The following is a 13,420-nucleotide window of genomic DNA, read 5'->3' on the forward strand; positions in this document are numbered from 1 at the left end:
TTACCTGTAGGCAAAACATTAGAAGACAGAAACTTGGAAGGCTTTTCAGTAGAAAGTGTAATGACAGATGGATCAGAAATAAGATTCTTTCATGAGAACTTAACTGAATCAGGCACCTTGTAAAATCTGTCAGGTTTTTAGGAGTTGGTGGCTGAGACTCAGGATAAAGAGACGCAGTGGAGAATGTAACTAACAAGGCTTTTGAAACAGAGAGAATGTCTGAAGGCTTAGGCACACCCATTTCCAACAGAGGACAATACCTCTTCTAGATATTAGGCTGCTGAGAACCTTCCCACTAAAATGCTGCATCATCTTGACACTGCTGTCCCTAAATGAAAGCTCTTCCATAGAAGAATCAGGAGATAAAGTATATTCATTACTCAAAATAAAGGCAACAGGAGAATTAATTTGTGAAGAATAGGCCAAAGAATCATCCCCATTTGAATCCAACTCCTCCTCATCCACAGATTCTTCCCTGTGTCTTTTTAAGGGAAGAAGAGAAGAAAGGTGAGAGACAACAGGAAAGTAAGAATGTGCGCCACTCCTCCTGGGAATCCCTTGTAAACAGAGGATAAACTGTATGTCTTGTCTCCTGTTTATTGTTACATCAGACTTGTGAGCTTTTTCTCTAACTAAGACTTAAGGTATGTCATCTAGTCCTGATATAACATACCATGGTTCACCCTTCTCACTTGAATCAGATGACTGGTTGGATGTGACAGACATGCGAGACAGCTGCACCATATCACCTTAGATGGAGCTGTGATAGAGGGAGCAGGCACAACAGCAGAAGCAGACAGTCATCAGAGGTCTCATCAAGAGACATGATGGAGACTTCCGGGTTTGACTCCATTGCAGAAGTCTCCAATCTAATTTTCTTTGACTTCTACAGAGTTGAAGGGATGCTGGATGTCAAGGACATAGATGTCACTTTACCCTGAACAAGGACTTTAAGTTTCTGGTGATCCATATCCATTTTTAAAAAAGACAGACAACCACATAAAGTCGAAGGCACAAATGCCTAACATACCGAACAATCTCTATCTTCATGATCGGAGCCCATACAAAACAAACAATTAGTATTGTGGCGGCACAGTGGTGCAGCGGTTAACGTTGTCGCCTCACAGTAAGAGGTTCTCCGGTTCGATTCTCAGCTGGGGTGCCTTCTGTGTGGAGTTTGCATGTTCTCCCTGTGTTTGCATGGGTTTCCTCCGGGTACTCCGGTTTCCTCCCACATTCCAAAGACATGCATCTGGAGCGTTTCTCCCCGGGCCTCTGCTGAAAACAGGCTCTGTGGAACCTAGTCGGACATTCCCGGCCAACAAATGTTAAACAAAAATAAATAAAAAAAAATAAAATTGTGATCTCTGCAGGGAATCTACCTCCCACAATCACATTTCTCTATCTTAGATGACATGTACAAAACAGAAAGAGGAGTGTCCTCGGTGGGGATGCTTATCTGTCTAACAGCAAAGAAAGAGGCTTGAATTATATGACTGACAAAGCAAAGATGAAGAGACAGTTCTGAAGTACTTTGCATCCATATGTCACACATGTATCTCTGCCTCCATCAGGCTGAGGTTATATGTCAGAAGTACGGTGCAAGGGGAGGACACCCAAGTTTTGTACTCTGGCTAGATGTTCAGCTATCTATGGCAGGATATTCCCATCAGGTAATTATACTGCAATAGTGATTATGGAAGGACATCTGAATAAACATATTCATTCAAGAGATATGTTCTACAAGGCATAATGGACAGATGGGTGAGTCATAACATTTGCTACACTGGCCCTGTTTTCCAGCTGCCAGGATAGCTTTTTCTTTTGGTACATAAAAATAGGAGACCATACTTGCCTAAATGACTTCTTCTGTTGCTGCCTGGCTGAAACCACTGGCCCTGGTCAAAAAATTCTTTGTGCTCTCTCTATGTTAATATGACTTGCCTAGAAATCAGACCATGACACCATCTTTCCTTTCATGAAACCACACAATCTGTGTCCTCTTTTTTCTCTGTAACCATAATCACTCAAATGATTTTCCATCATGCCTTGCCCTCTTGAGTAGTCGTTTTATCCTACCAACATTTCCAGCTTCATCTGGAAATTAATACACACTGTTACTTCAACATTTTATTCTCTTGTTGCAGGGCCACGATGGCTTCCAAATGGTGTTTTAATGCCTTGTCAACTTTAGAGTTCTTTTTGAATGTTTTCTATAAAACTGTCAAACTTTAATGATGACCTTTTGAACCTCAGAGAGTCTTTAGATTCAAGTAGTTCTCAACTTACACTTCAAGATGTTCTAAATTGTACTGCTTACCTGAACAAATTGCTTGAAATTGTTCTATTTATTTTCCATTGCATTTTTACAGTACACAGACTAAGTGTGCAGTGTTTGCTGTTACAGTGACCTCACAGTTAGACTACTAGCTTGTTTTCTGGTGGCAGGAGAAAGTAGGCCGGTTTAATTCCAGGAGTTTGCTTGCTTTTAGGTGACTCTCAGTGTGTTGTTATTGGTTGGGGTACTCTGTTGAGCCTTACCTTGCTGTTTTTCCTGTGTACTTAAACAGGTACTTTGTGTGCTGCTGTGCTTAACATCATGTCACGCCAATGTGTAATGTGCTGATGCAGGCATCCTGACTCACATGTGCTGCTATACCTCCTCCCTCCCTAAACTCTATTACTCAGTGTTGCTAATGATACAAGTGCCATCAGCTGTCCAAAGTGGTGCGATGAGATGCACCATGTAGTAGGTTCACTGATGTAGTTATTTATCTTTGTTTACTGGGAAAGTCCAACTGGGATAAAACCATTTTTCAGCAGAGGCCAGGGAAGAAAAGCTCCACATTTAACACCAGTTTTGACATATACAAAAAATATAGTTTTATTTATGTATTTATTTACTTATTCATTGACATTTGTTAACCGGGTTAGTCCAGCTGGGTTTGTAGCCCATTTTCAGTGGAGACCCAAGGAGAAAAGTTCCAGTTAAAACAATTTACAGAATGTTGAGATTTAACAATACAAGAATAATACTATTTAAAAACAGGCAAAAAAAAAAAAAAAAAGAAAACAAGTGGAGAGAAAAAAGTACAAACAAAAATAGACAAGTAGCAATTCACAAAAAATAGCAGTCAGTAGCTATAAATGGGTTTTCGTTCATTGTTAAGAGGTTATAGTTTCTGGATAAGTACCTGGAGGTCACACAGAGAAAAAAAAGTTGGGACTAATACAAGTGGATTGTAATGGGAGTGAGATATAAAGAGAAAAGGAGGAGTTAGGTAGGGTCATGACAGGGGCAAGTTTTGTTGTTAAGCAGATAGAGCTTGAGCTCTTTTTTAAAGTGTGATGGGATGGAGCGGATGCTTAAAGGAAGTTTATTCCAAACTTGGGCTATGGTACATTTGTAGAGTAATTTTCCCACAGTTTACTTTGGTTTATAGATGTCCAGGAGCTGCTGGTTAGACGTGTGGAGGGTCCTAGAGGGGTGTAGGTAGACACCAGGGAGGAGTTACATAATATCAGAAGGAATACAAAATATAGGTAAGTGTACAAACATGCGAGAAAAAGCTTTTAAATAGCTTACATAACCATTTAGAAATAGAGCATGTACATAACTTGCATAGGTATATACAATGTCGAACATTCATTTGAAATAGACACAGGTTTGTATGTAGCAAAGAGATATATAATATTTCAAAAGATACTGTAATATTACCTGCGATTTCTAGCAATTAAATTAATGAAAAGAGGAGGCAGCTTAACTATGGAATTATTAGAAAGGGGAGAAGGTGGTTTATAATGAAATATAGTATGATACATCAGTATCAGAGCAACTATGAAAGTATTGTTAAAGTTAAGATTGGTAGTATAGTAATTACAAAAGTGAGAATAGTTGGGACTACCTGAACGGTTATAAGGAGTACAAGTTTTGGATAAATAATGACAGAGACTTATGAAACTATGAAACTATGACACAGTAGAGGCAGTGAGATAGTGGTTGATCTAATTAGAGAGAATAGATCGAGTCTTGTCACTTAGAGCCTGTAATTGATAGAACTTATGTAAACAAAGTTACTCCTTGTGGTTTAGTGAGTATCTTTAGGAGTCCTCCAAGCAATCTGTAAGCAACCCATAGCTGCTCTACAGCGCTCCCACTGCACAGATGCTGACCTGCAGATGGTCTACATTGCCTAAAGTTCACAGCTGTCAACTTAACCTTAAATTACTTCATTTAGCAATACATAGTTATTCCAAGTTAGGAAGTGTATCCTTCCACCAAAAAAATATCTGCCTAGATACATTCCCCCAGAAGAAAGCTATGTTGTTATATCCCTCCTCAATATAGCCTGTTGTATCTTCTGGCTTTTCCCGGTTAGGGGTCGCCACAGTGGAACTCCGGTCCGCTAATGATTGGCAGCCGATTTTTACATACCGAGTTGCCAGCCCTGGCGCACAACCTTCAACGAAGGTACACCCATTCAAGCATGTCTCCACACAGAAGACGCTTTAGCTGAGAATCGAACAGGTCAACAACTTACTGTGAGGCGACAACGCTACCGCAGCACCACCACCGCAGTCCTCCACAATATAGCCTAAATAACCATATTATTTAGCTGCATTCAGTGATTCCCTTCTGTTGTCAACCTAATAGGCACTTGGTATCCTCAGGCAGTATATAACTGCCATATGCTGACAGATAATGATATTTTAATACTAATAATTCTGCTTGTGAGAGACGCAAGCATTTCAAAAATATGGAGACCTCATTCTCACAAAAAACATGGACAATAAATAATATATGTTTACCACAACCTACACCAAATCACACTAAACTGTCTTATGTGTAGGTTGTAAAAAACATTCTTGTCTCCTAGATCCATGAAGAGTAGGTCACAACATAAATCCAAAACTGCAATACCTTCAGTCGTACCTTCAACAGACAGTCACCAAGAGTCCAATCACCTTAAATCCACTAAACCAAGTCACTCTTCAAATAAATATGTTTTAGTGATTCCAGACTCTAGAGTCAGCCACAGAGGTTCTCCTCTCATTAGACTAGAAAAAACAGGGTGACACTGAGTTCTCTCTCAGATACCAGGATCTCTGATATCTCAAGGGCCCTTAAGACCATTTCACCTGACAAATATTAAAACAACAAGGTAGTGGTCCATGTGGGAGTGAATTACTTGTGATGCAGAACTCAAGACACTGGTCTTTCTTCAAAAATGATGTCTAGGTATATAGAAAAGATAAGTGGCTTCAACAACTGATTAAGTATTTCGTGTCATTCCAGAGGGATCCAGCATATGCCAGCAGGGGATGAAATGCTCAACAATCCTCATTGCTTTGCAAAAAAAAAAAAAAAAAAAAAAAAACAAAGCATAACATATCAGGTACAAAACTGGATCACATTAAGGTGGCTCTGCTCAGTGCCAGAAATCTCAACAACAAACTGTTGCCCTTGAGGTTCTCCTGTATTTGGAATACATCAACATTTTTGTAATTACTGAAACTTGGTTTAAATGTATAGAACTTGGGGAATGGCACTGGGTGCTAGATGAGTCATCTATGGCTCTACATATTAGATTTAGTCACAAAAATATTCTTTAACTTGGCCTTACAAATATAGCTTCTTCATGCACTATTCCACTGGAATGCCCTTACCCCGTTAAGTCAGATCATAAACTGGTTGCTATCACCTTCAAAATCGCTAAACCCTCTGAAACCAGTACATCAGAATTCAAGTATTTCAAACATACTATCATTATCAAATTCTATGATGAAGTTTAAAATTTCGCTTACAGCAGCATCAGTCTCAGCGTTGCAACATCAGGTAGCTTCACAAAGGAGTTCTATGCCCACTTAGGTAAATGCGTACAACTGGCTATCCTAACCATGTCTAAATATAACATGCAATTCAAAACAAACTGCCATGGTATTCCAACATAAATAAACTTTACAATAAAGAAAAAAAACTCTTTAAAGAATCGAACAGATAAAAAAACAGATATTGGGATATTATCAGAAATATTACAACTTGTAAAATACTATTAGATATACTAAAGCGGCTCATGAACTTAAGGTTAGCATCTGATGCTAAGGACAACTAAGTTCATAGCTGTGCAGTAGGCAATCAGTAGAAGTTCTCCAACAGCCCTACTCAAAAGTTCCTCTAGCCTCAAGGAGGCAAGACAACAGACAAGGGAGAAGCAGAGGATGTCCATCCAAATGTCTAGGTTTACTCTGAAGGTGGCAAGGATGCTACATTACTTGACTTGTGATGGAAGTTTGTTCCAGAGCTGAGGGATACATTGCGATATGAATCTATCACACCAGCATGTCTTACTTAACTGCTGATGAAGGTTACTTCCTTTAGCCAAGTATTTGAGTTACTGTTACTGGAAACAAGATGTCAAACAGGGTTGGGTCTTTCATGGCTTAAAAACTAGACCAAGATCTTCAAGGACTGAATACAGAGAGAGGGCTTCCAGTCTCTTCTGATAACCAAGATTTTCCTATTGATCCTTTTATTTATGAATCTCGGAGGTCTCTCAAGTTGTGGGACATGTTTAGATAAAAAGATGTCAAAAGGTGCATTATATTCAATAATGAGTCTGATAAGATACGAGTAAAGGGAAATTAAGACTTCTTTAGATTAGTGCATATGCTTTTTGAAATTAGATGGGCCAGATAAAAAGCTTTCAGAACTATACTGTGGAAACACGATGGTCAAATGATAAGGAATTATCAACCAAAATAACCGATTCCCTTGTAACAGTGGCTGACTGGGGGGGGGGGGGCATCACCTATACTGTAAGTGAAACTGTTTTATCAAAACTACCTATGCTATATTTTTTTCACATTTAATTTAGAACCATTGTCCTTGCACCAATGGTCTAATCCATGTTGGAACAACTGTGAGTCAGTTGAAGATCGAATAACACCACCCAATTTACAGTCATTTGCAAAATTAGTTAAACATAAACCAGGAATGTGGGCCTGATGATCCGAAAAATAGATGCCAAATATGAAAGGGCCCAAAACTGAGCCCTGTGGTACATCGCTGGTAACTGTTTTGCTTTTAAAAGTGGAACATGAAATTTAAACATATGGGTTTTATTAGACAACCAGTTATTTATTCACTATACAATACAAGGATTTATCTTCAGATTTACAAGTCTGTCAATAATGCTTGCATAGGGAACAATGTCAAAGGCCTTGGCCAGGTTTATATATGCTGCATACAATGCATAACTGTTATCCACTGCTTTGGTTACTTTTTCAAATAAATTAACGAGGTTAAAGAGGCAGGACCTTCCTTTGACTAAGACAAATTGATGAAGGTCCAGGGTTGTGAGATTTTCAATGTCCAGATTAATGAGGTCTGAGATAATATGCTCCATAGGTTAACATATGAGACTAGCGAGACTAATGGGGTCTACAACTAATAAGGTCCATGGCTGAGTAATAGCATTACAATGGATGTTTTCCAGACTTCAGGAATGTAACCAATGGAAAAGCTTAGACTGGGGGTTCAGAAAGGCTATAATGGCACTGATAATCAGGCAACCTGGTATGTTATCAGGGCCCATGGATGAAGTATTCTTAGTTTTTTTGGGGGGGGCTTAGGGAACCTGCTTCATATTAATTAAAGGGGGTGGCTGGCATTGTGAAATCTGTGGAATAGCTATAAATATGGGTGGAGTAAAAGTTGCACAAAATTTGTTAGCTAAGAAATTAGCTATTTCCTTTGGGTCAGAAAGTGTAGTATTATTGTGCTCTAGGTCTAAACATTATCTGTTGGGTTTTACTTCTCAACTTCCTGTCATAATTAAACAAATATTTATAGTTATTTTTGGTTTTCTCGGCAATTTTAATTTCATATTCAGCTTTGAGCTTCCTAGTGGTTCCCTTAAGCTCTTTGTTATTTAGCTTACATTTTCTCTTAAGGTAGGCAGAATGAGACTTCTTAGAATCATCACAAATCCTTTTCTAGCTACAGTAGGAAATAAGAAACACCACACAACACTGCTCTGAAGTTATTCAAATGGCAGCACCTATTTTGGCCCTACCTATTTATGTATTTTGACATCTGATTACCAAGAATGTTCCACTGGGTAGGTGCCCATTTTCAGTGGAGGCTCGAGGAGAAAATCTTCAAAACTCAAACCTATTCTGTCATCTAAAGTCTACATATTACTAACTCAGTCAGACCTCAGTCAGCACTAAATATCATGTACTGAAGATGTTTTCCAAGACCAAAAAAATACTTCCACCATTGGACCTGAAAATATACCAGACTGTTTAATAAACAGCATCTACGAGCCTTGGCAGAACCATTCCTCAAAATGTTTAACCTATGTTTAGCAAAAGGCTTTGTCTCTGAAGTTTGATGTACAGCAATAGTTATACCCTTCCAAAAGGGTGGCCTACCACTAACCCCAGGAATTATTGGCCAATTAGCCAAAGTCTCACCTGCAAAGTCATGAAACATATTATAACTGACCTGATAAGCTATGATATCAAAAATATCAGTAGGCCAGATTTGCATCAGTCTGGCTTTGTCAAGGGTAGATCCGGTCTAAAAATTTGGTTAACTTTATTTTATTTGTATTTGTTGACTGGGTAGAGCACTGATCTCCATGGACCTTTTTCAGCCTCAGCTCAGAAGCAGTGTCTGGTAAAGTGATTTGATCAGAGTCACACAGTTAGACAATGGAAGCTGAGGAAATCAAACACAGGACTACAGGAAAAAGCCAACTACCAGACTTCTATGAAAGGGTAATACAGGCTGTCGATAGAATATGACCAATGGTATCCTATAGGGCTCTGTGCTGGGATGTTTTCTGTTTGGCATTTACTTTTTGAATCTCCAGACCATGAATCAAGACCTCTGGATGCAAATGACTACAAACTGGGAGTCATTATGAAGTCCTCCTCTGACACCCCAACCCTTTAGCAAGATGGTTAGATCAGTCGAGCCCAGTGGGAACACACTGTCCTTTAATTCAGAATTGTATAGATTCCTGAGAAGAGCTCAATTTGCCTTCTATGCCATTAGGGATCCAGTGGTCCTGGATTTCCTTTATCTCAAGAAATATTAAAGTCACGCTAATTCCAGAGCCAGGGACCTAAATTTTTACCAACACATAAAAATAAAAGGAGAGATCGGTTCATCGTGCAGTGCCTCCCCACCCTCTGCAACAGACTGCCCTTACAAATAAATTAATGTGATACATTGTCTTCCTTCAAACAGGAGCTGTATGACTGGATGGGTACAAACAAATTCACCCTGGGCTTGACGGGCATAACCATCCTCGGGAGGGGGAGATTACAGTCTAAGAGTGAGCACTGATAAGATGGAAATTGCCATGTGACCAAATTGCCTTGTATTTTCTATGGGTCTACAATACTAAATTATTTTCCTTTTTTAATGTCCATATAACTAAGGTTCAATTAACAGGTCAGTAGTTTCCAGCTTCTGTTCTGTTCCTATCTCTTGTGAAAAGGATACTAATTTTCTTTTTTAGACACCAGAATAAGCAACTTAATTTTTGCTTAGCCTAAAATTTACCGCCATTAGATTGGGCAAACCAACAGTGCACTTCCAGGATTTTTCTCCACTTTTCTACATTGTAGTGCAACCATGGATTTGGCATATATAAGGCAGAGGGGTAAACATGAACAAGCTCTCCAAATGGTGGTGTTGGTGGTGGGGGAGTTGACCCTCTGCAAAAAAAAAAAAAAAAAAAAAAAAAAGGGCTTTTTCATGGATTTTCAAGATAAAATCTTTGGTATTCAGAAGTCTGAAAAGTGTAACTTGTTCCTGTTTACTTGACAAACTGTAGAGATACCTCAGGAACCTTCTCCTCCTACGGTTTATTAAAGAAAGGTGAGTGGTATTAGTACATTCTCCTTTCACTTCTCTAAATTCTACGATGCATGCCATCACACCCTACTGTCTTCTGAGCCTTTAGATGTTAGAGTTCCTATGAAAGGACAGGGTGAAACCTCCTTATCCTGAGTAATACTGTTGTGCTGGTTTGGCAAGGATCACATAGTTTCACCGATGGCAGTTTTGTTGAAGGGATTTTTGCTGAAGCCTATAACACAACTAATAATTTAAGTGACTGCTTTTTTCAGACTTTTTTCCTAAAAAATATTGTTTGATTTATGTTTTATATAATTGACAGGTAAGCCTGTGTGCTATTTTTGGTTAGAGAGCTAGTTCTTACTGTTCTGAATAGTGGTTACAGTTTAATTTTCAGTAAGGGTTGCAATGCTGTAGACAAAGAATGAGGTCCAGTCTCAGTGGTGGTAGTCCTTGCCCTTTCTGGGTGACTTTGTGACCATTGCATCAGTATACTTAAGTAAGGAAGTGTAGGGTGCAGCACAGCAACTCGCCCCTGCAAAAAACATTATTTTATTGATGTTCTGTAGTTATTTTGACTATAGCATTTTTTTACATAGGAGTATGATAGCTTGATGAAGTGCTTTGGAGTGTTTATGTTTTGATGAAGACTGATCATGTGACATGATTCCATTTGAGCAACTCTCCTTCCTCTTCCATCATAAAGCTGAACAGAAGTATTCACTTAGCAGCTTTGCATTTCTGACATCTTTCTCTGCTAAAACTCATTCTGTCTTATTAACCTTCATTAACACTACATGTTATCCCGCTTGTTTTCTTATGTGCCTACAAATGTTTTACCTTCCTCCTTCGGGGAAATGGCTATCTTTGTGCTGCTTTGGCCTTTTTGTAATTTTATTTCTGACATGCACTACATGCTGCTTTCTGTTTCATTTGCGTAAATCCTTATCTTCCAGTTTTCTTAATCCTTGTACTTTTGGAACACTAAGTAGCCCTCTTCTTGAACCCCTTATTTGAGAGTTGAAGTATTTTCCTTCTTTTCTATTTGCTGATCTGTTCTACATACATAATCTTGTTTCTGTGACATAAACCAAACCCTGGCGCCATGGAACAATCTTGCATATGTAAAACCTCTTAAGTTAATGAGCTCTGACACTTTTAATAAGTTCATGCTTACTGTACATTAAAACAGTTTCTAGAAAGCTATGACTTTCTCGTTAAAATTCAGGTAGATTACTCTCACAGCAACCATCTTCAACCCCACCAGCATGGTAGCGCTACAAAAATATTCGAAGATAATTTCCACATGTATGTTTGCCTTTAGCATACTGCTGATGCATTTGGCACTGCAAGAAGGAAATACATTTTCTGAGAATTCAGACATCCTATTAGATGACAATATATCTGTTATTATAAAAGAGTGTAATAGGAATAGAATTTAGCAGATCATAAAATACTTATAACAAATACCTTTTTTAGTTGATCAAATAAGTCTGCCATCTACAACATTTGAAACTGTCGCTCTCTAAATGATATATATATCTGTAAATATATATTGCCTGAAGTAAAATAAATGAATGAATGTATAAATAAATTTAGAGAAAGGATTTGTAACATTTGCCAATATATGGTTCATGTCTGCTCCCCAAATCAATTTGACATTCTATTTTTATAATATTGGTACAACTGTAAACAATATACTTATGTTAACAAAGTGTGAAGATTTTTTTCCAAGTTAATAATTACGATCTTTTCATCTGAGTGAGTGCCACTTACTAATGCTATAACATTACTACATTCAAAATACAGTTACTGTGACTCCGATATGTGTAATCCATTAGCTGTTCTGTGCACAGTGCAGAGTTTTGTTTCTGTTCTATAGAATTACCTGGTGGCTTTTCTCCGACTTTAACTGGGATGGACTCTTGACTGGGCTCACTGACACCATACATGTTAGTGGCTCGCACCCGGAACTTGTATTCACGATCTGTCAACAGGTCTTGGATATTGTAAGATGTGCTACGACATGTTGTAAGATCGGTCCACTGTTTGTTTATGCTGTCCCAGATTTCCACTGTGTAGGACTGTACTGCACTTCCTCCATCGTACGTTGGCCCATACCATGAGAGGGTCAGTGTCGAGCTACGTACATCAGAGGCACACGGACACCTAGCAGGGGGTTCAGGTTTGTCTGCAGAGAAAGAAACAAACATACTTATGTCTACTCACAGAAACTAAATTTGACTCTGACCATTTAAACAAGTCTGCCACTGGATTCTCTTAACCACTTTCATCACACACTAATGTCTGCCTATCCTCCTTGCTTTGTGACTGCTATTTGATAGACTCTTATGTCTAACAAATAATCACCTGAAGCTGATCAATACAGGGACTCCGCATCAGGAACTCACCATCCTACCTGTTATGAAGTGGTGCCTTCCATGTGTTCCTGTCCATTCGAAAACACTGTCTTTCTGCCGCTTGGTCACTGATATAAGGTTATATCACCTGTAACGATTAGCTCTGCTGGAGTATACATTGTACATAATGATGTCCCTTAGCTTTCTGATTTTTTTTCAGTGAAAGTGCTACTTTAACTACTGTCCTTGGTACTAGCTTCATTGTACGTCATTTCTAACATGCAGTCACCAAATCAAACAGAATGCTTCTTAAGAGAATTCACTGGACAACAAAAGAGTGGAGGTATATATATATATATATATATATATATATATATATATATATATATATATATATATATATATATATATATATATATATATATATATATATATATATATATATATATATATATATATATAGAAGCCTTAACTAGCAGGTCTTTTATACTAGTCTGTTGCAATATATTCAAAGAAAACCCTAAGGGATTGGGTCTACATAGTATAGGCAAAGTCTGAAATCCTATACCATAAAACCCATAACATTAAGTCTTATAACTGAAACAGACTGGATTTCACATTACTGAACAATACTACCTGTTTACTTGTTCTAACACATTCACTAATCAGAGTTCCGTAATCAGGTTACTGTACAGAAGGTAAAACACAGACACTGTTCTCATTATGCAGTTGTATTTTGCACAGAAATAATATCTTTGTGCCATACTTAGGCTCTTTTCATCAAAGCAACAGGCCAAAGCATAGCTATCACAAATGCTTTTCTCTTAATTATATATTGCTACATTTACACATCAGTAAATATAGCTTCTATGTAGGAAAAACAAATAGAGAACTGAGGTTTAGAATACGTGAACATTTGTTATATATTAGGAATCGGAACTTGACAAATGCATTGGCTATGCATGTGCAAAACAATGGGTCAAAGCATACATTCAGATTCCAAGTAATAGAAATAATAAGAGAGAATGAGAGAGGGGGAGATATCATAAATAGAACTGAGACCTCTGAAACATGCTGGATTATAAGACTCAGAGCAGATAAGGGTCAGGGTTTAAACGACAGGATTCCCCTTAAACCCATATTACAAAACAGGTCTTTGATCTAATAATGTGATTTCAATACATTA

At 38.1% G+C, this 13,420-nt stretch overlaps 1 protein-coding gene across 2 annotated transcripts in view; it reads right to left on the bottom strand.

Moving 5' to 3' along the window:
• The window catches only part of MYLK (myosin light chain kinase), a 2,381,262-nt gene that overhangs the window by 389,033 nt on the left and 1,978,809 nt on the right, over positions 1-13,420 (bottom strand). For both annotated transcript variants that reach the window (XM_044074915.1, XM_044074916.1), the window contains exon 22: positions 11,763-12,065. In XM_044074915.1, coding sequence (XP_043930850.1) covers positions 11,763-12,065 — 303 coding nt within the window. The remainder of the gene's footprint in view (positions 1-11,762; positions 12,066-13,420) is intronic.

This window comes from Protopterus annectens, chromosome 6.part0 (genome assembly GCF_019279795.1).
Source record: "Protopterus annectens isolate FY-2018-M chromosome 6.part0, PAN1.0, whole genome shotgun sequence".
Classification (NCBI taxonomy): domain Eukaryota; kingdom Metazoa; phylum Chordata; order Ceratodontiformes; family Protopteridae; genus Protopterus; species Protopterus annectens.